The 24,963-nt window shown below is 35.7% G+C and overlaps 1 protein-coding gene across 2 annotated transcripts in view; it reads left to right on the top strand.

Moving 5' to 3' along the window:
* Positions 1-24,963, top strand: part of Slx4ip (SLX4 interacting protein) — a 184,575-nt gene that overhangs the window by 13,360 nt on the left and 146,252 nt on the right. For both annotated transcript variants that reach the window (XM_078051410.1, XM_005320479.5), the window contains exon 2: positions 5,893-5,951. In XM_078051410.1, the coding sequence (XP_077907536.1) occupies positions 5,925-5,951 (27 nt within the window). In that variant the 5' untranslated portion in view covers positions 5,893-5,924. The remainder of the gene's footprint in view (positions 1-5,892; positions 5,952-24,963) is intronic.

Here is a 24,963-nt window from a genome sequence, read left to right as displayed (position 1 = left end):
ATCCCAGCTACTACTGAGTACAGTAGGCTGAGCGGGGGATCACAAATTGCAGACCAGCCTTAGCGAATTTACAAGATCTTGTCTCAAAATAAAATATTATAAAGGACTGAGGATGTAGCTCAGTGATAAAGCATCCCTGGGTTCAATCCCTGTCCAAAAAAAAAAAAAAATGTGAATGTAGCTGTGCTGATAAGACACACACACACACACACACACACACACACACACACACACACCTTATTATGAGTTAAAAATGTAACCCTCACTAATGTGGCAGATATGGTTTAAAATCCTTGCCTCGGCCTTCTGTGTGGTCTGCCTGTCCTTCAGAGAAGGAAGAATGTTTGGAAAAACCTGCCTATGATTAAAAATAAATAAATTAGATCACATAAGCTTCACCTTTGGTTGGATACTTGCTGACAAAGCCCTCCAAGGTCTGTCCCCCTTCTGTCTAGCTGATCCATCATGTTTCAGGTGTCCCTGTCCCCATGAAGGGATTCCCTAGATTTTTAGCAAAGTCATTTAAGGTTGATTTAATACATTTAAAGGGACTAATTTTATGTTTATCAGACTCAAATAATGTAGTTTTAAAGATTTATCTAAAGTCTTCAAGATAACTTTTATAACTGTTTTCAAATTTTTTTGATTTTCCAGAAGCTTTCCCCCCCCCATTTATAACCTGTGTCTAAAATGAGCTTGTTAAGATGAAGAGGAACATAATTAAAAATTTCTAAATCATATGCATTTTGCTATTCAAAGAATTAAAAGTAATAACTAAAATGATTTAGGGTTCAAATAAAGGTATTTTTGTCCATTAAAAAATTGGGTTATTAGGTTTTTTAAAAAAAAACCACTAAATTCATCAGATTTTTTTAAAAAAATCACTATTGACTAAATAATAGTAATTGTTAATGCTCATAGGAAGTCTACTGTTTATAAATCAACATATTGAGTGTTTTTATATGTCTCTCTCTCTCTCTTTTTTTTTTTTTTTTGGTACCTGTGGCTTCATATATAAGCTGTATCCTCTGCCCTATATGTCATTTTATTAGTCCTTTCAATAATTCTGAGTTAAATGTTACTGATAAATAATATGTTTCATAAATCATTCAGGATACAGAAATAAGTGCTTTTCTCAATTTAAAAAAAAAAAACCCACACACTCTCAAACTGTTCATTACATGATAATCACAAACCACGAGTGGCTACTGGGCACTTGAAATATGGCTGGTTCAAACAGACATGCTAGAAATATAAAATACCCTATTTGAAACACTTGGTTAATGTTTTGAATAACCAATAAAAAAATAAACACTTGGTTAAAATGATAAGAATGTAAATTTTTTATATTAATCACATGTCAAAATGCTAATATGTTATATTGGATTAAAATATTATTGACGTCAATTTCACGTGTTTATTAGGTACATCTATTAAGAAACTTAAAATTACATTTGTGGCTTGCATTATATTTCAGTAGGACAGTGTTGCTGGAAAAGTATCTGTGAACAATTTTTTTCCTATACTGCAGATTGAACCCAGGGACACACATACTATGCAAGCACTCTGCTACTGAGTTACATCCTCAGCTGTATACACAACATTTCAACAGGCAAATAGTCCCAGGCACAAGGCTTATGAATGATGTCATCCATCTCACTCCTTCCTTCCTCTGTGTTAGCTTACTTTATCTTGTTCTTCAGGTTGGGGCCAAGTTTAACTTAATAATTGGGTTTTCATTTAACTCTAAATTATTTGGCCATATTTCTGCTATCATAACTGCTGTTGTTAATATTATTGATCTTAATGAACATTAGAAGGAGCTTTTGTTTCCTTTAATTCCTGTGCTTCCACTACCTACATCCACTCATACACACACATTCCCCTTTCTTCTAATGTCATAAATATAATATTTTAGGGCAAGATTCAGTATTTGCTATTATGACTATAAATGCTGGTCATAATTGTGTGTTAACTATTTTGGGCAGGGATCTCGTTTATCCTGGGATCAGTAATTGCCTAGTTATTTCTCATTTACGTAGCTTTCCATGGAACTTTCCTAAGGAACTCCAGTTCATGTTCTCTGCTAATCGCCTCAAATTCGTCAGCATCTATGCATACATTTCAGGAACCACTCCTGGAACCTTGCAATGTCCTGTTCCAGTGGTTCTGCCTGTCCCCACAGCTCTCATGCAGGGATCTCCTTTTAGGATCCTAGGTTTTCCTCAAGTCTTCTTCTATCTTGGCCTTCCTATTTCCTACATCTTCCTCTTTTTTGGTTAATTTCCTCATTTTGGTGCAGCACATCTTTGGTAGCTTCCTGAGAAGGGATGCAGGGGACATAACATTTTTAAAGACCTTGCATGTCTAAAAATGTTTTTTTTTCTTCTCTTATGTTTAAATGCAGTTGGAGCTTGGAAACAATTTTTTTTTAGACTCTTGAAGTTATTTCTCCATAGGCTTTTAGCTTCCAGAGTTGCTTTGGGCAATTTGGAGCCAATTCTGACACCTGATCCATTGTATTCTCTGCTTTCTGTCCCCACCCACCCCTCAAATTTGTAAGATTTGTCCCTAGTGTCTAGAATTTCACTGATATATGCCCAAATGTGGGTCTGTTTTCATCCTGAATTTTATGTGCCACTCCTCCTATACTGGTCCTTTAATTTATTTTCTTATTTTTCATCTTTTTCAATTTTGTTGAAGTTTCTGAGAGATTTACTCAACTTGAACTTCCAACTCTTCAAGTAAATTTTTTTTTAAAATTTCAGCTTTCATACTTTTAATTTGTCATTTTTCCACAAGTTTTCTTTTTTAAAAGTAATTTTTGGCTTCATTTATGTCATTTTTTAAAATCTTCCTAACAATAGCATAAAGAAAATGTTTCTTCCTTCACAGTCTCCATTTTAGCAAGTAATATTTTCTGCTTGTTTGGCAGAAAATGACTATATTTTGCCTTACATGATAGGTGATTCCTGGTTGTTTATTTGTATTAGAGAATGGGACATGAAAATGATGACTAGAATTTCTGTATATGGGTGTGGGGCTTGTGGTTGTGGACTTCACTTTAGAGCCATCTGTCTAGGCTGTTTCATTGGGGAACCCCTGATGTCAGTATTTTTAGATCCTGCCTTTAGTTCAGTCCAGTTCCTGAATGAGGAGATTTCAGTTTCCCATCTGGAGTATCTAGGCAGGATAGAGTGGCATGTGGGCTGGGAAAGGTCTCCCTCTGTAAATATTTCCGAATACTTTTCTTTTAGTAAGGTAGCCCTACCTTCTACTATGTCTATTGTTTTCCAGTCCAGAGAGCCTCTGACAGAACACAATAAAGGATGTACTTATCTTTTTATTGCCAAATAAAATTTGATTGTGGAGATATAACATGTTTTGTTTATTCATTCATTATTGATTGACATTTGGTTTGTTTTCAATTTGTTTATTGTAATTATGCTACTATGAACATTCCTATGTAAATTGGACATAATATTTTTACTTTTGTTGGGTACATACGTGGGAATGGAAATCTTGGATCATCTAACTTTTTAAAGATATAAAATCAATATTTTTAAATTCACCGGTAATTCTATATACCATCAAGGAAGAATCCTAAAATAAAATTAAGAAAACAATTCCATTTACAACAGCATGAAAAAGATTGCTTAGGAATACAAACAGCAAAATAGGTACAATATTTACATACCAAAAGTCATAAAACATTATTGGAGCTGGGCATAGTGGCATATACCTGTAAATCCCAGCTATTCAAGAAGCTGACGCAGGAGAATCACAAGTTCAAGTCCAGCATGGGCCATTTAGCAGAAGCCTGTCTCAAAAATAAGTAAGTAAATAAATAAAAAGGACTGGGGTTACTTAGCGGTAAGTGTCCCTAAGCTCAATCTCTAGTACTGAAAAAGGAAAAAAAAAAAAAAAACTTCAAAAAATTACTGAGAGAAATTAAAGACAAGGAAATGAGACAACATCCCATATTCATGGATTAGAACAACTTAATACTGTTAAGGCAGCAATATTTATCAAACTGATTTACAGGTTCAGAACAATTGTATCACAATTCCAGCTGAGTTTATAGAAATTGATAAACTTATCTTACATTGTATATGAAAATGCAAGGGATCTGGAGTAGCCAAAACAATACTGAAAAAGACTCACACGTTCTCCTTTTAAAAACTTAACACAAAGCTAAAGCAATCAAACCCATGTGGCACTAGCATAAGAATGGACATTCAGATCAATGGAATAAAATCAAGACTCCAAAAATGGCATCTCATTTATTGACAACTGATTTTAAACAACTGATTTTCAGCAAGAGTGTGAATACAATTTGAAGTGGAAATTCAATAAATGGCGCTAGGAAAAGTGGATATCACGTGCAAAATAATAAACCTGGTCCCTTATATGACACTACATACAAAAATTAACTCAAAATAAAATAGAAACCTAAAACTAAACAAGAAAACATAGGTATAAATTGTGTGACCTTGCATTAGACAATAGTTTCTTAGATATGATACCAAAGCACATATGACAAATAAAAAAATAGTAAATTGGATTTCATTGAAATTAAAAGTTTTCATACTTCAAACCAAAAAGAATAAGAAAATATAAAACTGGCAGATAAATACATGAAAAGATGCTTATCATCATTACCCATCAAAGAAATGCAAATGGAAACTACTGTGAGATATCATCTTATACCTTCCTGAGTTTATTAATTCTAATAGTTTTTTTAATAGTTCATTGATGTTTTCTCTATATAAGAACATGTTATTTGGAAATAAAATAGGTTTATCTCTTTCTTCCTAACTTGGATGCCCTTTATTTCTCTTTCTTGTCTGATTTCCTTGGCCAGAACCCTAGTACAGTGTTGGATAAAAATGGCAAGAGCACAGATATTTTTGTCTTTCCTTGTCTTAATGGGAGAAAACATTTAGTCATTTATCATTAAGTATGATTTTAGCTGTGAGTTTTTCATAGATGTCTTTAATCAGGATGCAGAATACCCTTGTATTCTTATTGTGTGTGAGTGTTTGTGTAAATGAAAAGAGTGTTTTGGAGTCCATTGCAGTGGTACATGCCTGAAATCCCACAACTCTGGAGACTGAAACAAGAGGATTGCAAGTTCAAAGTCAGCTTGGGCAATTTAGCAAGACCCCCATCTCAAAACAAAAAATAAAAAGAGCTGGAAATGTACTCAATACTAGAGTACCCTTGGGTTCAATCCCCAGTACTTAAAAATTTTTTTTTTAAATAGTGTTTTGGGTTTTGTTTTTTATAATTATTTTGTGTTTGAGATGATCATGTGCATTTACCCCCTTTATTCCATAAATATATCATATGTTTATTTACACGTATCAAAACATCCTTTCATTCCTCGGTTAAATCCAATTTGTTCTTAGGGCCTAATCTTTTTTATATGTTTTTTATATGTTGGCTTATTAATATTTGTTGAGGATTTTTGTGTCTTCATAAGGGATATTAATGTAGTTTTCTTACATCTTTATCTGGTGTGGTATTGGTACAAGACTAGTCTCTTCTACCAATTTGATTTGAGGAGTTTTCCTCATGATTCTATTTTTTAAAAGAATTTTTTAATAGAATTCTATTTTTTAATAGAATTAAACCTTTTAAAGGTTCAAAATTATTTCTTTAACCACTTGGTAAATTACTCCATGGAGGCTATCTAGGTTTGTGCTTTTCTTTGTGAGCAGTTTTTAAGTTACTAATTCAACATAGTATTTTGGTTAAGGACATTTATAAGAGAATATTCATTTTTCAAACACGTATGATGTTTTATTTATTCAGTCAGTTTTTCTTATAAGATGTTCAAATAAAAAGAAAGCTTATGTAATTATGAGTTTCTTTTCTCTTCTCTTAAAGGTCCTATAATTGCTGTGGAGAATTTGTAAGCCATGGCATCTAAGAAATTTGCTGTTAAAGTAAGTATTGCTTGATATAAGCCTTCTTTAAAATAATTGATCACTTTCTAATATGAGTTTGTTAATTGAAAATTGAGTGTTATTTCTTTTCTTTACATTTGGGACTCTGAAAATTTTAAGTACATTAAAATTTGTATTTTAACAATGAGATAGGAGGAGAAAATTAATAGTTCATATAGTTACAAGGAGTTCTTTGCTTCAAGTTTTTTGTGTAAGATGCTTTTTTTGTCATAACTTCATCCTTCATATTTCATGTTCATAACATGATTTCTGATTGTGACAAAGCACATAAAATGTCAGAATAAGATAGTCAGGCAACAGATGCTGTTTCTGGGTCCAGGAGAGTTCTTTTGTCTCTCTGTCAGGGGAGTTCTCTTGTTTTGATGTCCTCTTTCATTTTCCTCTGTTAAAAATACCCCTTTTCTAATCTCCTGATGACTGGGAGTGAGACCTTCTCGGGTGTGGCAGGATGGGAGGATTATGTGTGGGGAAGAAGAGGTGAAAATTTGATAAATTGTCAGTGTATGCTCTTAAGGATGCTTCCATACATGTTGGCTGTTCTTTAGATCATTTTCTGCATGCTAATGTCATCTTAAGTACCAGTTTAAAATCTCAAAATGTAAATTATAGTTGTTAGTTTACAAATAAGAAACTTTTTAATATTGTTAGTTTATCTTATTTTTAACCAAGTCAGTGTTTATTCAGATTTACTAACATATTTATAAATCACATGTCCTTCAGTAGCATTTCTTTCTACAAGGATGAATTAATGAGGAACTTCCACTCTTTGTCTAAAAATGTATTCTGATCTTACTCTAAAAGGATATCAAGTTGATTTTGGAATTCTATGTTGAGCTTTAATTTTTCCTCAGCATTTAAAAGATATTTTTTCATCATCTTCTGATACCTGCTATTGCTACTGAGAAATGTTTTCATTTTCTACTCATGTTTAAAAATTACATGAAACTTAGTGATTTAAAACATCAGCCATTATGCTATATGTCATAATTGTGCAAGTTGCCTGGCCTCAGTTGGGTGGTTTCTCCTTTTGATGTTGGTTGGGACTGCAGTTATCTAGAGAATTGATTTAGTGGAACTTCAAAGATGTCATGTTCGCATGCCTGGCAGTTGGTGCTGGTTGTGGTTAGAATCTTACCTGGGTCTGTTGATTCTTCTCATCCACATGGCTACTTTGTGTGGTTTTGGCTTCTCCTAGCATGGTGTTGTGAATCTTGCAGTAACAAACAAGTTGCAAGAACATAAAAGTGCAATTCACCCTCGGAAGGCCTAGACTCAAGTCTCAGCTGTCACCTCTGTTGCATTCTGCTGGTCAGAATAGAGGCTAGTCCAGAGTCAAGGGCAGCTAGAACTCCTGAAGAGAGAAGCATCATGTTCTCTGCTCATAGGGAAGGGGAAAATCACTGGGCCACATCTATGGAGACTAGTCACCACAGAAGTCTCATGTTGGCATAATATCATTTCTTTTTTGGTTATTTGTCTTTTCTTTCTGGTTGCTCTTAAATTTATATTTCTGTCTTTGATGTACCACATTTTCATTTTGAAATTTCTAGGCATAGACTTGTTTTTATTTATCTGTTTTGGAATGTAATATGCATTTTCAATTTGAGGACTTAAGTCTGTAATTTTGAAAAATTCTCTACCATTTTTTCTTCATGGATTGTTTCTCACGAATATGTTCTTTTCTCAGAACTTTTATTCTAACTTTGTCGGATAATGCCACGTGAGTATTCCTTAAGTGCTGTGTAAGAGTGAAATTAACTTGTTCGAGTTTGAGTCTCTGTAAGCCATGTGCTCAGAAATGGACTGGGCTTCTTGCAAAGCTTGTCCCCATCCTGCCCAGGTCCTTGTTATGTCAGAAATGAGTCTTGATTTCTAAGACATATATTGACATGGAAGAGTCTACCACTATATTAACCCTAAGTTGTAGCCACATCTGCAAGTCTGGGAGTCATCTTCCAGATCATGGGAGGCAGGGGAGCTACCTCAGCCAATAGTATTAAGCTCACAGGGTAGCAATAGGCACAAATTTCTGACCTATTAGATTGAAGATTCTACACATCACATTGTGATTATATCCCTGCCACTAATCACACAGGCAGGGGTGTACTTCTTTCCTAATCATGTCACTTAAAAGCATCATGACCCAAGAAATTAGGATCCCTTTCTCACTCACATGCAGTCTTGCCAGATAGCTTCATGCTGCATGAGAATGTCAAAGGCATCAGGGTACCTGCATACCTGCCGCTGGTGCTGCCACCACATGCCTTCACCCCAGTTCATGCTGTCCCAATAGGCTTGTGTGAGTGTTGTATGGCTATTGCCCTTTCCTTTTTTTCTTCCCTTTATGTTGCATTCAGACCTCCTGTAGTTCATTAAACTCTTTTTTAACTGTATTTAATATGATCGTTAACTTGTTTATTTTTAGTGACTATATTTTATCTGAAAAATTTATATTTGATTATTTTTAATAATTCATATTCTACCAGCTCTTTTTATACATACTTATCTGGTTTCTTTCAGTATGTTTTCATTTTCTCCTTTTATCTTTATGGTAATATTAAATTTATTTTATAGTCTCTTTTAGATTAGTTCTGTTATTTCTACTATTATTTACTAGATGTAGGATAAATTGTTCATTGAAATTGCTGGATTGTTCATGTGTTTGTAATTTATGATTGTGCATTCATTTTCAGTGATACCCTACACACACACACACACACACACACACACACAGGTGGAAAGCCCTATGAGTTCTGCAGAGCCGTTGAATAGTTTCAAGTTTACTTCTGCTGGAGCCATTGGCATTTCAGTGGTTTTAGACCAGGCATTATATTAATTTCATGACTTGGGATTCTTCCACCTTATAGGTGGTATTAATTTAAAATCCACAATAGGGTAGGATATAATAAGCTGGTAGGGTTTTTTGTATTTTGCCGACATTCCCTCACTTTCTTGCTGTTCCTTCTTCACCTAAGGTCCTGGATGAATGCTAAATTTCCATATTGCTTTTGTTTATTGGTGAAAAGAAACTCTTGAAGTATTATGTCCTAAAGAACTACAAGTTGAAGTTCTTCACATCTTCAGGCTTAACTGAAGTGGGCTTCTTCCCCAGCCGCTTTCTCTTTTGTGCCTCTGAGACACTAGAATGCCAGTCACTTCCCCTTCCTGGCTCTTATGTCCTTGTTCTAAACATCCTGATAGTCAGGTTTGTACCTTCCAAGGGTACTTATTGTTAAGTACTCTTAGGGGCTTATTAATTTTTCAGAGAGCCAATTTCTGGCTGTGAATATTTGAATATTTCTGGCTTTGAAAACAAATACGTAGAATACTTGTTTTGTATTTCATTAGTTTCTGTCTTTATTATTTCCTTGCTTGGGTCAATTTACTTTTCTTTTTCTATCTTTTTAATGTAGAACCTTAAGTCATTGAAACCAAGCCTCCCCTTCCCCAATATATGTACTTAAGGCTATAAATTTCTTTTAAGCATTTCCTACTTTAATTGTATCCTTCATGTTTTGATAGGGGTGCAGGTTAGGTAGGAATTTTGTTATTTAAATCAAAATAATTTTAATTTTCATTGTGATTTTATTTTTGATCTATTGGTAAAGTGTATTTTCTTTTATTTTCTAACTATTTGAGAATTTTCTAGTAATTATTTTTTATTGGTGTTTAATAAAGTTCCTCTGTTTTGGTAAATGTTCTGTAAGAATTTGAAAAATTTGATGGTTGTCAGTTACAGTGATTGTTATATACATAGATGGATAGAGTTGCTAATTGTATTGCATAAATCTTCTATATATTTACTAGTATTTTTGTCTACCTGTTCAATCAGATGAGAGAGATGTATTAAAATCTTTAGTTATGATTTTAAATTTATGTACTTTCTACTTTTAGTTTTATTGGTTTTGCTTTGTATATTTTAAGACTGTATTAATAGAAATGCACAAATTTATAATTACCTTAGTTACTGAATTAAATATTTAATAATTATGATATATTTTATGCCTTTTTATCTCTAGTAATACTTTTTAGTCTAAAGTTTGCTTGTCTAATATTAATATAGCCTATATTTGAGATCCATCAACCAAACCTGAGTTGCTACTAGGTTCCCAAATCCTGTCAGTCAGTAAGTCCTACCCAGGTGCACAAAACTTCCTACTATCATTCCACTGTTTTAATTGTGAATGGACAAGAGTTTCAGCACAGGTTTAAGAAAAACTTGAAATATGAGGGACAGAGAATAAAATGAATGAACAAATTTAGAAGCTCAGAAAGGAAGATTTTACACTTATTTGTGTTCCCAGAGCAGAAAAGAAGCTATTATAACTGTGAAACAAGGTCATTGGTATGAACAAAAGAAATAAATGAGAATAAGAAAGAGCTCTTACCAGTTACAAACATGATAGAAATAAAAATTCAATAAAATATGATGAGACCATCAAGGAATACTGCTCAAAAAAGTAAAATGAAAGATAATAGATTTTAAAAAAACAGAGAAAAAAGAAAATTAGAGATTCAGTCTTACTTAATATGAAAAATGGAAGTTCTAGAAAGAAAATAGTAGAGAGGAACATTATGGGAAAAAAAAACCAATAAAATTGACCAGAAATGAAGGACACAAAGTTCCTGTGTGAGAGGATTATGAGCAAGTACCCAACAAAGTCAACAAAAAAGAGTGTGCTAAGACATATCATCTAAAATTTAAGGACACTGAGAATTTAGAGATGAAAAGAAAAAAAAATCACAGAGAATTGAGAATTAGAACAGCCTGCTCAACTGCCATAGATAGGAAATAGTAGTACCAACCTTGAATACTAGTAGAATACCAAGAAAAATGGTTTCCAACACAATTCACTTTGCAGCCCAGTTTTTATTATGTTATGAAGGAATAGAGACATTTTCAGAAATGCAAAGGTTTTGAAAATTTCCATCATATGCTTTATTTTAGAAAGGATGTAATCTTCAAATATGGCAGAGTAAACAGAAAGAATCAGGTGGGACCCATGAAATAGAGAATTCAACAGGTGAGGACTGAAGCAAATCCCATGATGATCACTGCTGTGTCAAGCCTAGAAAGTACCATTCTGATTAGGTTCTATGAAAGAATGTCTTCCACAAAAAGTGAATTGAATAAAATACCTCTTGTAGTTAAGAAAGAGACGTTTTTCTTTTTTCAGGCCTGTTGGAGAGCCTAGGAAGATTTAGTCATTTGAATATAGGAACCCCCCCCCCCAAAAAAAAAAGGAAAAGGAAAAAGAAAAAAAATGATGCAACTATTTTAACACTCTAAGTAAACAAAAGATTATGCAAGATAGGAAAGTAAGCATAGTACACTACATGGCTTGGCTTTTAACAACAGTTAATGTTTCATAATATTGTGAACTCCAGGGTTTGGAAGGTTGGGGCAAGAGATTTGTGGGATGATGGTTGTAAGTGTTGAAGTCCTCATTTTTCATAGATTACATATAAAACTGCAATGACAAGAAATTGTAGTGTAAACACGGTATGTAGAAATGTGGAAAATACCACATCAAATAGCTTGGTTTTCAGTGTAGTTGCCTCTAGTACAAGTAGTAGTGGGGTCTTTTGGGGCCTGTTTTTGATGTGTCATTACAATCTGTGTCTATACTTTAAAATAAATTTTAAGTGGATACAATTTTAAAGGAATTAATATATGCAGAATTTTTATATGGATGTATCTATTTTCAACTAATCTGGGTTGAAAAATACTTGAATATTTAATAAAATAAAACCCAGAGCATGGTTTCCAAAGTAACAGAGTAACTGATGAATTCCAAATATTTTGCCACTGGCATCTGGGTTGCTTATTCTAATACATCCCTGGACTAGTATTAATTTTCCATGAGAACAATTTAAGCTTTATCAAATGAAGAAAGATTCTCCTGATCTTCTTGCATATAAGTCTTCTTTCTCCTGGTCTCTATCTTTTCAACTGCTGTATGTATAGCCTTGAACTCCTTCCTATAACTGCCTCCTAAATTTCCAGGAAAAGGCAGCAGTGCTTGAGATAAGAGTCCTTGGGATTTGCGGCTTTCAGGGTTTCTTGACATCTGGCAGGGGTATGTCTTATACTTTAGAGATTTGTCTCAGTTGAAAGAAGTGGTAGTATTAGGCATGTGTTTCTGTAGACTTCCATAGCACTCCTCTTCTCAAAATTTGTACTCATCTCAATTTTTAGATGTTTTTATTAATATATTACAGTTATACATTAAAATGGGGTTCATTTTGGCATAATCATACATGTATGGAATATAATTTGCTTCTTTTCAGTCCCCAGTACTTCCTCTTCCCCTCCCCTCTTTCCTTCCAGTATTCCCCTTTCTTTACTGACAATTGTTAAATTTCCAAAATTATAAAGTTCTAGGGTAAGGGAAAGGTCTAGACTAGATGAGGTTTGCAAATTACAGTTCCCATGACAGCTGCTTGTATTTGTAAATAAAGTATTATTGGCCCACAGCCACTCTTGTTTGCTGATGTATTGTCTCTGAATACTTTCATGCACAGAGGCAGAGTTGAATGATTGCAAAAAAGATGTGATTACCTGTAAAGTCTGAAATACACACACACACACACACACACACACACACACACACACACACACATTGATTTATGTATATAATCATACCTATAGGTATGTATTTATTGTTAGGACAAATGACATATACTTTATGAAGGTGGGCGGAGGGAAGCAAACATTGGATCGGATCTGTGGAGTCAATTGGTGGAACTCTGGCATGGCTCATTTTGGGTGCAGAAAATGGGGCTGCAGCAAGGGCCTAGGTTATATAGGCTTTGTTTAGGATGGAACAGGAAGGCAATTCCAGGGGTCCATAGTGTTGGGGTCCTGGTGACCCATTAGGGTGGGACAGGAATGTAAACAGAATTTCCTGGGGCTTATTATATTGGCATTAGGTGACCCATTAAGTTGGGGGCTCAAGTGCCAGTCGGGTGGAGTTCCTTTGTGTTCCTTGCTCTGGCTGAGGCCTTGGATTTTAAATGATAAAAGCAGAGAGGAAATGTCCTTGGATTTATTTTCCATATCCTTCATATATAATACATGTATGTGTATATGTGTGTATACACACACACACACACACACACACACACACACACATCTCTGAGAGGCTCAGTTCCTTTTAATTTCATTTCAAATGCTTAGTAGGCAAAGTGGCTAGGAGCAGCTGTAGTTGGATAGCACAAACTTTTTTTTTTTTTTTCATCTTTTTTTTGCCATGCTTGAAACTGAACCCAGGGCATCATACATGTTAGGCAACATTGTGCCACTGAGCTATATATAACTCCTTGCACATTTCAGAGTAAGCATTCAATGATGTTATGTTGGGTTAAACTGCCCATAAGGGTCAGGTAAATTAGCAAGGCCGAGACAAGGATATTTCCTTTGCAACTGGAAAAGAGAAATAGACATGGACACATACGGTATTAATCATGAATATTTACTGACCAAAACATAAAACTTTGGTAGAAAGAAAATCTGAAAAATCTGACTAAGAAATTACTGTTAATAAGTCAAATAATATACATTTATCTCAGTAAATTTTATAGGTCTGTCGCTGGCTTTAGAGGCATTTAAAAAGTATAGAATGTTGTCAGGGCTCACTCCCAATATTCATTACATCTTAAGATTCAGATTTTTAGTTTGGGTTCTAACTCAGCAGTACTGTGAAAATTTCCTATCTTATTGTCTCTGTAGATCACTTTCTCTGCTTCCTGCATCTGTTTTCTTGGATTAGTTTGGTATTACACCAAAGTCTAGAATTCTTTTGGCCACAAAGATTGCTTTGCTACTTCCCCTCCCCCTCATCTCATTTTATCGTGGGTGGGTGGGAAAATTTTTGTTGGGAGGGCTTGATTAATTAGAAGGGATTCCTGGCTTCCCTAGCAATGGCAGCCTGGGAAGATTACAGAGCCTGGCTTAGTGACAGGCAGGCCAATCTGTATTTAAGGAAAAACTTGGACCAGCCAGATTTCCCTGGAATGTGGATCTGGCTTTGTCTTTCACAGGGAATGTATAATGACCCCTCTCCTCTGCTTCCCACCCATTTCAGAAGGGTGAAAGCTTTTACTTTTGCTGTTGACAGTTGTCTACTTTTTATTTGGAAGCTGGAGGTGGGGGTAGGAAGCCTGAGCCATTTTTTAAATCTAAAGAAGTCTAACGTTTTATTAATGTTTAGGAGGAAAGGAAAAATTTTACTTTTTTTTTTAACACTTTGCATCTTTATTATCTGTTTTTCTTTCCACTTCTTTGCAGCAATTATAGTTTAATGTCTACTCAGAATTGCTGTTAACCTTATTTTTTGCATTCCTTAGAACACCACAAAAAGAGAAATATGTCCAAGAATTGACAGTAATTTCCCTGTTATAGTAAAAGTAAACGTGAAGAACAGTGCTTTAAATTTCCAGAGAAAGAAACTCTTGAATAGAAAAGCGGGGGGGGGGGGGGGGGGGGGGGGGTGTGCCACTAGGCTTTTGTCTTCCAGTTTGCCTCAATGAATCACTTAATTCCTGTGTCCTAGGTTTTTAGTCTACCTAAAGGGGAATGTGGCACTGACAGCGTCCCCAGAGCTCATTAGAAAATTGATGCATTTATTTTGTGTATACCAATGAAAAAAAGATTCATGCAAGTATTTTCATAAAGGTTGAATTGTAGGTATTGATTTTCTATTAAATTTTAAAAAACCCTGAATTCCCTTAATAGAATAAATTAAAAAATAAATAATTGTATTCTTTATTAGAAGTAAATTTGAATGAGGAACATGAAATTTGGCAGGGGTGAGTAGGGATGTGTGGTGTGGGGGGGTTGACTCTGGGAATGAACCCAAGGCCTCCTGCATACTAGGCAAGCACTCTGAACTACATTCCCAGCCCTCCTGACAATGATTTTTACAAGGGCATTTGTCTTTGTGAAACTTTACAAATTAAAAGAAGGACCTCTGTATTTCTTCTCCTGGTATTTAAACTTATGATTGTCCAGTTCCTCCTTAATTTCTTTTAAGAGTTTTATGTTTTAAAGGCATATAAAATCAGTAAGTTTGCATAGAGTATAGCAGATGGTAAGATGAATGTAGGCTGCAATTTTCTCTGCTGTATATTATCTCTTCTATTGCATCGCCCACATTGGAAAACATATTCAACTAAGTGTGCACTGATTGCATGATAGAATTGAAATTCCTAAAAGCTCACCAATAAGTTCTACTTCAGTCTTACAGCTTTTAGGTACCTTCTTTCTCAGTAGGGCATTTGCTCTGAGGGCTGATAACTTTAAAATAAAACTCTTTTGGACTTGAAATTTATTTTTCCAAGTGTTCTCTCTACGTTTCTGGCCAGACATCCTACTTTTTGAACTTCCTTGCCCTAGTGTTTTCCCTGTAAGTATAAACTCATCTATTTATTTATTTATTTATTTATTTATTTAATTTTTTTGATGACTGAAAATGTTTAAATAGCCCTGGCTTCTCATCTACTTTTCAATCTTAGCTTTCTACCTGCTTCCAAGAAGTTTCTGCCAAAATTGATCTCAAAACCTCAAACCAAGACTTGGAACTGGCTTTTGCTTTGAAAGTGCCTGGTACTGCCAAAGATGTCCTTACAATCATAGTTATCTATTTAGTGTATGCATCCTCAGCAAAGTATCTTGGATTTGCTCCTTTTCTTTCCTTTCTTGCCAGTTCAAACATTTATCATCATTTCTGTTTGTTTTTCTGTGCTGATCTCTGGACAATCACCCTGTATCTCTTGTCCTGACATCCCAGTTCATCAAGACAAGTGCCAGGGTAGTGTTTTCCTATCACCATTTTCATCAAGTTACTTCCTTGCTAAGTGATCGGAGTAATTCCCTTTGTTTAATCAGGTCTAATCTAAACTCTCCAGCTAGACATATGGCACTATGGGCACTATGATAATTACTCTCTCCTTCCTCTTTATCTTTGATCCAGTTTTCCATTTTGGAACTTGGGAAGATGACTGACCTGTCCCTATGAAATTGACTCATTATCATTTCTGCAGTCATCTGGCCTGTGATTTTCTCTCACCTTTTCTTTCTTGGTTCAAAAGTTCATAATCTGAACTTTTCCCAGGTTCATTTTCCTTTGGCCATGTGCAGCTTATGTTGTCACGTTTTATGCACATTCTCTAGTAGTTTATATATATCACCTACATGTGATTTTTGCACAATGTTTCCAACCACATTTCCTGAGAAGAAGGATCTGTGCCATGCTTCTCTTGTTATCTTTCTTTCCTTGTTCCAAAGATGATAAGTTTCTTTCCTCATGAAGAACAGGGAAGTTACTTGAGCTTAAAGTTATTTCTTACTGGTCTCTTTTCAGTTTTAGCCAGGGAAGGTTGTAATCTTCAATTTCTGGTATATTTATTTATTAAAAATTTCATCTAAATTTGTTTTTTCTTGAGAGCCTGCAGTCCCATTTTGAAATTAAAAAAAACTTCTGATGTAAACAGCCTCTGTTAATATCAGAACTTGCTTCTATATTTCCTTCAAGATTATATTTTATTTTAATTAACTCCTTAGTGTTAGACCTTGACACCACTTCTTCCACTCACTATACAAAGCATAGCCTTTTATTAACTACTCTAATGTAAAAATAATACTTAGTAGAAAAATAGATTCTCTCATTAGCTGACTCAATAAATAGTTTGGATTCTTTTTGAGGACTGTAGAGGGCATCATTGGTCTGTGTTTTAGAAGGTAACCACAGATTCTGTGATTCAAGTCAGCAAGCAAATAAAGTACTTTTTAAATCGCTGGCTCATTCCCAAATTGTCATGAAATTCTATGTGTGTGTCTAATAGCTGTGTTCATGCCTGGATCCCTAACCTGGTATGCATGTGTGTAAGTAGATTGTTTCTGCCTTACAGTTCTCACTAGTATATACTTCCCAACAAAACGCTGCTCTGGAAAACAGTCACTGTAACCAAAGCTATTGAAAAGTGGTCTCTAGGAAAACTTTTCTGAGTTACACAGATGGCCTCTTGTGAGCTTCTCTTCCAGAATAAGAAATCTGGAAATGATGGGCTGAGAGTAAGAATCCGCTTTGTCCTAGAAAAGCTTTGGAAGCCTAGCCCTGGTCCTGGCAGTAAAGCCAGAAGGGTTCCATTGGGACTGTGAAGAAGTCCTTGGTGACATAGCATTGTAACGGTTACCCTTCTTCCCACTCAGTTTTCCTCATTGTTATCTTTAATGTCAGTTTGGGGGACATGTGATTAAGGAAGTCAGGAGTGGGGTGGGGATTGAGTGCCCTTGAATTTGTAGTCCCTCAGAGTTCCATGTAAATGACTTCCCACTGAAATAGCCTAGATGTGCTGTAGTCTAGTCATTAACTGAATAATGAAAAAATTCACAGTGTTAATTTACTGTCCTTTTAGATACTTCTTTGGTAGTAACTTCTTAGGCTACCCATGATTAAGTAATATAGGAAATTAAGCCTCTGTGTGCGTCATTTTGTCACATGTGATATAGCATGTGACAGCAACTTTCTGATTTTAAGACTATTAGGAGACTTCATTAATAAATAGTTACCCTATACACTCACACGTACACATGCTCACACACATTTGATGTAGTTTGTAAGTGTGACATGTGTGAACAAAGAAGATTATGCTGTGCTGTTTGTTCCACAGAGGTATAGCAACCTAAAGATTCTAGTAAGGAATGTACCAGCTCTAGCATCCCAGTTCTCATTACTTGGGATATTTACTATGGATTTACTATGTATGGATTACAAACGTTGTCATAAGATGGGATATTAATAGTATGTCTGTGATGTCATTTGTATGACATAGAGATTATAGAGATAATCTATTCATATTACTCTACATCTTTTATAGTACTTATTGAAATTTAGATCATCAGGGTTTTGAGAAAGGATTCTAGAACATGAGACTAGCATCATGCTTTGCTTAGGGTTCCTAAATTCAAATTTTGGTTTCACTTGTGCAAGTCAGATGACTGGGTGAATTGTTGTGACCTCTCTGAGCATCTGTTTCTTCAGTTCTGAGAAGAATGACAGCATTATCTCTTTTATCATATGCAAAAGAATTTCTCAAATTTCTTCTGGTTATCAAGTTAATAGTAAAGGATAAAATTCTGTGAAAGTTGTTAGAAAAAATAATATTTTATTCATGTTATAAGTCCTTAGTAATTATTTTACAGTGACATTCTGTATAGGATTAGAGGGACTTGGCTTTGACTTATTCTTTTTTCCTGGTCTCATAATTCTTTGGAGTGAGGACTAGTCTAATTCTTTTCATATGTAAGGACTTAGTAAGTTTTTGTTTATCCTTGCCATGCAAGGATCTGGGTTAAGAACTAGAGAGACAGACCAGGCTGATTGTCTGTCTTTATCCAAAAGTGGTAGGTTAGTGCAGTACCATACCAATGCATCCTGCATAGTTGAGTCATGATTAAATGAGGACAGACATTTGTTCTCTGTTTCAGGATGGGATGCCGTGGCAAAGCCATAGTTCAGTCAGTGTTGGGTGCTCTAGTTTTTTGTCAGTTTACACTCTGGGCTACAATGGCAGGTGGCTAGGATTAGAAGTCAAGAGCACTGGATTTTAGCGTTTGCTATTGATTCCTGACTAGAGACAAGTCAGATAGCTTCTTTTGTTTCAGTTATCGATGTCTGTGTAACAAAGCAGTCTCAAACTTCTCACAATACAGTAGGTCAGCAGATCCAGCCAGCCAGTTTTTCTGCTTTAGTTGGCATTGCCTGGAGTCACTTACTTAGATGCATTCAATTGCCACCTGGGCTGCAACACCTGAGAAGACCTCACTCACATGTTCAGCTCTTCTCCATGACACCTCTTTTCTCTTCCCAAAGTATCTCATCATTCAATAGTCTAGCTTGAGCTCCCTTATAGCATGGCAGTGGCTTTCCCAGAGAACATTCAAGAGGAAGATGTTGGGCTTCCTAAGGTCACCTCTGTAGCTGGCAAACTATTCCTTCTACCATGTTCAACTGATCAGCACATCACAGTGCCTAGAAGAGGAAATAGGTTCTCTTGATGGGAGGAGCAGTATGTAAAACCTAAGGAGGGGAAGAATTGTTGGTGCCCATCTTTGGAGATTGTTACCATAGTTATCAGTTAAATGAGGTGTTGAATTAGGGATCTCTACAGCCTAGTATCTAGCTTGACATTTTCATGATACTGAAAATTATTATTTGAGAAATTCTTTTGCATATGCTGTAGTGGAAAGAATTCAGACTTTGGAGGAAGAAAGGCCTAGGTTGAAATTGGGGTCTTAATATTGACTTTGCACTGGGAAGTGAATTAAATCTTAGTTTTTGTACCTATCTGTTAAATAGGGCTAATTAATTAGGGTTAATGTTAACTCATTTCTAGGATAATTGTTCATCTTAGCACAGAATTATCAGAAAGTATCAACACATTCCCTTTAAGGTCTTTTTAAAGCCACTAGTAACTAAAAGTCTTTTTGCTTTTGCTTAGTGTAAAGGTGTTCAGGTTATTTAGTTATGTATCACGGTTACTAGGATATTTTTTCAAGACCAGGAGTCCAACCAAAATAATTTTGTTTATCTGTTTTGGTGCTATAAATTATCCTTAAAATGTTGTTGCTGCTAAGAAAGTAGACTTAAAAATAAATAACTGCATAGTTTGGAAATTCATTTTGGGCTGTGAATAGCTGAGTTGTGTAGCTTTCGGTTAACTTTTGTCTAGAAGAAAGTAAAGCTTCACAGGGTCACCAGCATTGAACCTAATTATCTTGGATGGTGGTAGTGCTCAGCCTGTGGATCAGGTCTAATAGATGATACTAGGGCCACACACTTCTCCTATGATGCATGGTCACGATCACCTGCATCAGAAGGCTCAATCCCACTACCATGTACATCCATAAGAACGTACATATATAAGATATATTCCATGTTTGTATAATTATATAAAAATGGATTCTGCTGTCATATATAACTAAAAGAACCAATTTTTTAAAAAAAACTCAGTGACTAATGGCAGTAGAATAAAAGAAAGAATGTAGACACTAAAGGACTGATTCTGAATGTGTATTCCTGGACCAATAGCATCAGCACCTCTTGTACTAATTACAGTATTTTCATCAACTATTATTGTGAGGGTTAAACAAAATGATGCTTACAGTGTTTAACACAGTCTCAGGTAACCATTTTAATAATATTAGGCATTATCAATAATACTCATCATCATCATTAATAATAAATATTAATCATTGAGATTAATATTTTTCTGTCAATGTGTTTCACAAAGCAGCTTATTTTGTATTTTTTTTAAAAAAACTACGAGAATTATGATTAGTTCATTTTAAAATCTTCTGGCAGGTCTGCTAGACTAACTGAATCACAAGTTGTCAAGAGTTGTTAGGCAAAGTCTGAAGATGCTACTCACAAGGTCTAAGACAAAAGAAGATAGTCTTCAGACCAAAGTATTGGTAGATCATATAATCATTCAGGTATATGTAAAGTCTGAACATTTGTGGTAGTTATTAATGCCATAAATGAGTCCCCAGGCAATGTCTAATAAAACTGAAGTTTGCTTTGAAGAGTTATTCCCTCTCTATGCCCCACTTTAGGTCTCCATATGGCTGTTTTCTTTCTTTTTCTTTTTTTCACTTGTGGTCAAATAAAGACCATGGTTAACCCCAAAAGGAAGCCCAGCTGAGCTGTGGGGGCCTCAGGCCACAGTGCCTGGGCCAACACGGAGCCTCTCCATGTCTGTCGGCTGCCTGTTCACTTCCTTTTTAAGCTGAACTCTCAAAGTGAGAAGTTTTTTGTTTATTCCATCTTCGGGGCCTGCCGATTCAGAGGTGGTAGAGGTGCACTGTAGGATGACACTGTTACTTACCTTGGCTGGTGCCTGCATCCAGAACTGGAAGTCTTTGCCTTCCTCCAGGGAGCTGTGGGTTCAGGCCAAGGCCAGTAACAGACAACTGGTCTTCCTTGAGCCCCCTGATCCCCAGGCTTAAGAAATAGTGTCATGTTTGTAAGAAATAAATAAAAAAAGAAAAAAAAAGTGTTCCTTACTGTCTCGTCTCCATTTTTGAAAAACTATGTAGAGCAATGCATGTGAAGCTATTTTTCATGTGGAGAATTTTATGCCCACACAGAGCCAGGGGCCCTAGAGACCCTCTGCCCTGAGTTTTCATCAGTTTTCATCAATAGCCAGATCCCTGCCCCTGCTCCAATCTGAGCAGTTTACTTGCCTTTGGTTTGGTGTATTGAGGTCCTGCATAGAATGAAGGGGGTCATGAAGCATACTACAAAGCCCTTATGTAGTCCAGCTCCTTTTGGGGTGAGATGAGAATCCCTGCAGATAGATGAGGATCTCAAAAGTTGCCCAAGAGAACTTACACTTAGTATTTTACTTAGAGGCCTAAGAACTAGATTGGGCTGGCGTAACTCCTACTTAAGCTCTTTAGAAGGAAGTAACGAACCCACACAAACTCAACTGGAACTGAGAAAGGGTATTTCATGATGTGGAAGCACGAGTGACTCAGTGCACTGACGTAGGAGTGCTGTTAAGCTTCATGATGGCTTGGAGATGGCTTCAGGCTGCTCATAGTACTGCCCATGATCCTCTCTTGGAAAGTGGCATCCTGGTCCCTATGTCTTGCTTGTTATTCCCCTTCTGCTCCTCTGTGCACATTTTAGAACACAGTGGGTTCTTCATCTCTCATGGTAGGCTATTAACATAGCCTACAGCACTGCTGTGCTTTCTTATCCACTAGCAAACTGCTGGAGATGAGATTGGGCAGGGTCTGCCTTTGCTCCATTGAATATGTACATACCCGGCTGCCTGTTCACTGGGGCATGGCAACTATCAGTAGATAGGGCACAAATTCCTCCAAGAGTTAATACAATAATAGTACTTCATGGTTTAGAGACTTTACTATACATTTCTTCTTGGCAATCCCGTAGATAGGCCTTATTACTGAACATGATAATGAGTGCTCAAAGTTTATGGAGAGGCCTCAGGGGCATCCAAGAGGTAGCTGAAATAATCTGACCCTTGAGAAGGTTCTCTTGGTTACTGGGGATGAGAACAATCATAATTACTTCTTTATTAACAGTTTGTAACTTGCTTTATTATTAGAGTGAATGTTGAAGCACTTTAAGATTATTCATATCCCTCAATGTGTGTATGCTATAGTAACTAAACCAAGATACTGAAAAAAATCAAGAAAAGTATCAAAGAGGATTTTATTCTACTAGAATTTCTGAACATCTACTCTATAGATGACATTGTGAGTCAAGAAAGGACCCAACCTTTAAAAGCATGAATGGGGTCTTCAGTCTTAAATTCTGAAGCATCAAAATGCATCCCACAGTCCCCTAGTTAGCTATGAGTCTGCACATTTGCTTTTGACTCAGCATTCCATGTGTACTTCCTCCAGTGTGTGAAACCACAGAAAATGCGTCTTAGTTTTAGTATTTTTAATTGCCACCAAGTAGTGCTGCTAGCCACTATGCAGAGTCTTCCAGCAGCTGATGAAATGCTTACTTTTTAAAAGGTTGCCCAGTGGAGTCAGACAAGGCTGTATCAGTTCCGTTGCTGCTTGCATCTCTGTTTCACTTCCCACAATGACTGATTCTCCATCTGCCATGACTGTGCATTCCTAAGGTGATGCCCTGTTGTTGGTGACTGAGATGTTTATTTTTAGGAAAATTTCAAGTTATCCAGAGAACTGAGTGTGATCGCATACACATGTAATCCCAGCAATTTAGGAGGCCGAGATAAGAAGATTGCAAGTTTGAGGCCAGCATGGGTAATTTAGTAAGACCCTGTCTCAAAGTAAAAAATAAAAAGGACTGGGGATTTAGCACAGTGGTAAAAGTCCCTGGGCTTTAAAAAAAAAAAAAAAAAAAGATTATCCTGAGAAGAGTGCCTTCTGTAAAATTTATATAAATTAGCCTCTTGCTTCAGGGATCATGAAGAGGGTATGTGTGTGTGTATAGATTTTAAAAGAAAATCTCTAGAAAAACTTAAAACTATTAAGAATATGATGAACATTGATGTAGCCATTCATTACCCATCTTCAACATTGTGGACAAATTTTAGATTAAGTGATATTCAAAATCACTACTGGTTTCAAAAAGTGAATGGTAGATTTTCCAGATTTCAGTACTATTAGTAATTTCATACAAAACCAGAAGAGTCTTATCTCTTTCCTTCAGTCTTCAGTGTAAGTCTTAAGAAATATTGTTACAAGTACAATAGAGATCTTATCGGGGAATTAATGTGGATTTTCCCATTACAAGAATGGATACTGAAACTATTAATGTTGGGTACATTAGGTTCTAAAGATGACAGTGTACCTTAGGTTTCTGATTTCATTTTGAAGAGTAGTCTCATTGGGGTATTTCACAATAGTCAGATGGATCAGACTGCTTCTCCTACTTGTGGGAGCTTGATTCCTTCTTCCCAGTATTGGGATAAAAAAATGTCAATCTGATGGAGTCCTATTCTCTTCTGAGGTTATGGCAGAGCTCCTGTATTAGGTTGCTTCTTACTGAGGACATGTAGGGCTGGGCCAGATCTGGATGCCCTCCTTGTTATTATCCTTTGCTTCCCCAATTAGCCATTTCCCACTCAATGGAAGGAAAGAAAAGCACATTTACAAAAGGGGACAAATGGCTGAGGGAACTTTTTGGGAGGTGATTGAAATGCTCTAAAACTGTAAATTTGCTAAAACTCATCAAGCTGGAAATGTAAGACAGATGAACTTATGATATGCAAATTTACCACAATAAAGCTGTTATTTATTTATTTATGTTTGTGTTGATTGAGATCAAACCTAGACCCTCTCTAAGCACGTGGTGAACAACTGAGTTACACTTCCAGACCAAAGCTGTTTATTAAAAAGTGTGTTTATTCAATGTGTTTTTTTCCAGAATTAGAGGTCTTACTAAGAATTTTCAAGATGACAGTTATTCTCTAGTCCCAACCATATACTATTCATATTTATTTGTTCATTGATTTATTGTGATGGAGAAGTAACATCAAGGAAATAATTTTATAATTAGTGTGAAATGGATTAGTTTTTTCCTCTTTAGTGTTACTAGCAAACGAAATGATTATCAGGAATATTCTGTAGTACTGAGTGATTCATAAATGAAAAAGTCCTACCTGAGTGTTGCAAAAATGCAAGTTGGATTTAATTACTTCCTGACTAAAAGAAACCAGAAGCAAAATGGGAAATGGGAAATATTTTAAAGTAATGCTTTTCCAAAATGATTCTCTGATGATAATAGGGTTTAGAACATGCTACCCCAAAATGTGGCATGTTGCCAATTGTGAAAACAGCGGAAGTAGGAAGGTCACTCTCACCTTCCCCTACCCTTCTCCCCTGAAGCAGGTCATAAAACCTAGGAAGGAGTTTCTGATCCTTTCCTGAAGCAGGTCATAAGCCTTTACTGGAGAAGTGCCCTCCCTATACCCAGAGGAAAAGAACATCCTTATCTCTGAAGACAAAGGGTCACAGAGAACAACCTGAACAAACATGCCTTGCTCTTTCCTCCAGTTTATTACCATTAGATCATTCTTCTTTATCCAGCAATACTTTTCCAAGACTATCCACTTCTACATCAAGTCTAGCATAAAAAATCACAGGTTTACTTGTTTGTTCAAGACTTCATTTCCATATGAATGCTCCTATATCAGGTTAAATTTGTATTAAATAAATTTCTATGCTTTTCTCTAGTTATTCTGTCTCTTGTTATAGGGGCCTCAGCCATGAACCTAGGGTGAGTGAGGGAAATAGTTTTTCCACACCGACAGTGAGCTAGCCCTTTATTTATTCACACTCATGGTAGAATGTAGTCTAGTAGAGTCAAATCTTAATATTTTTTTAATTTATAAAAGTAGATATGTTGTCACCAAAGGAATTTAGAAATAACTTTTACAATTTTTGGCAAGGAGTTACATTCACTTATTTAGGAAGTACTTA

Source organism: Ictidomys tridecemlineatus, chromosome 5, assembly GCF_052094955.1.
Source record: "Ictidomys tridecemlineatus isolate mIctTri1 chromosome 5, mIctTri1.hap1, whole genome shotgun sequence".
Lineage (NCBI taxonomy): Eukaryota > Metazoa > Chordata > Mammalia > Rodentia > Sciuridae > Ictidomys > Ictidomys tridecemlineatus.
The sequence above is the reverse complement of the archived record's forward strand: the minus strand, read 5'-3'. Positions and strand labels throughout refer to the sequence as shown.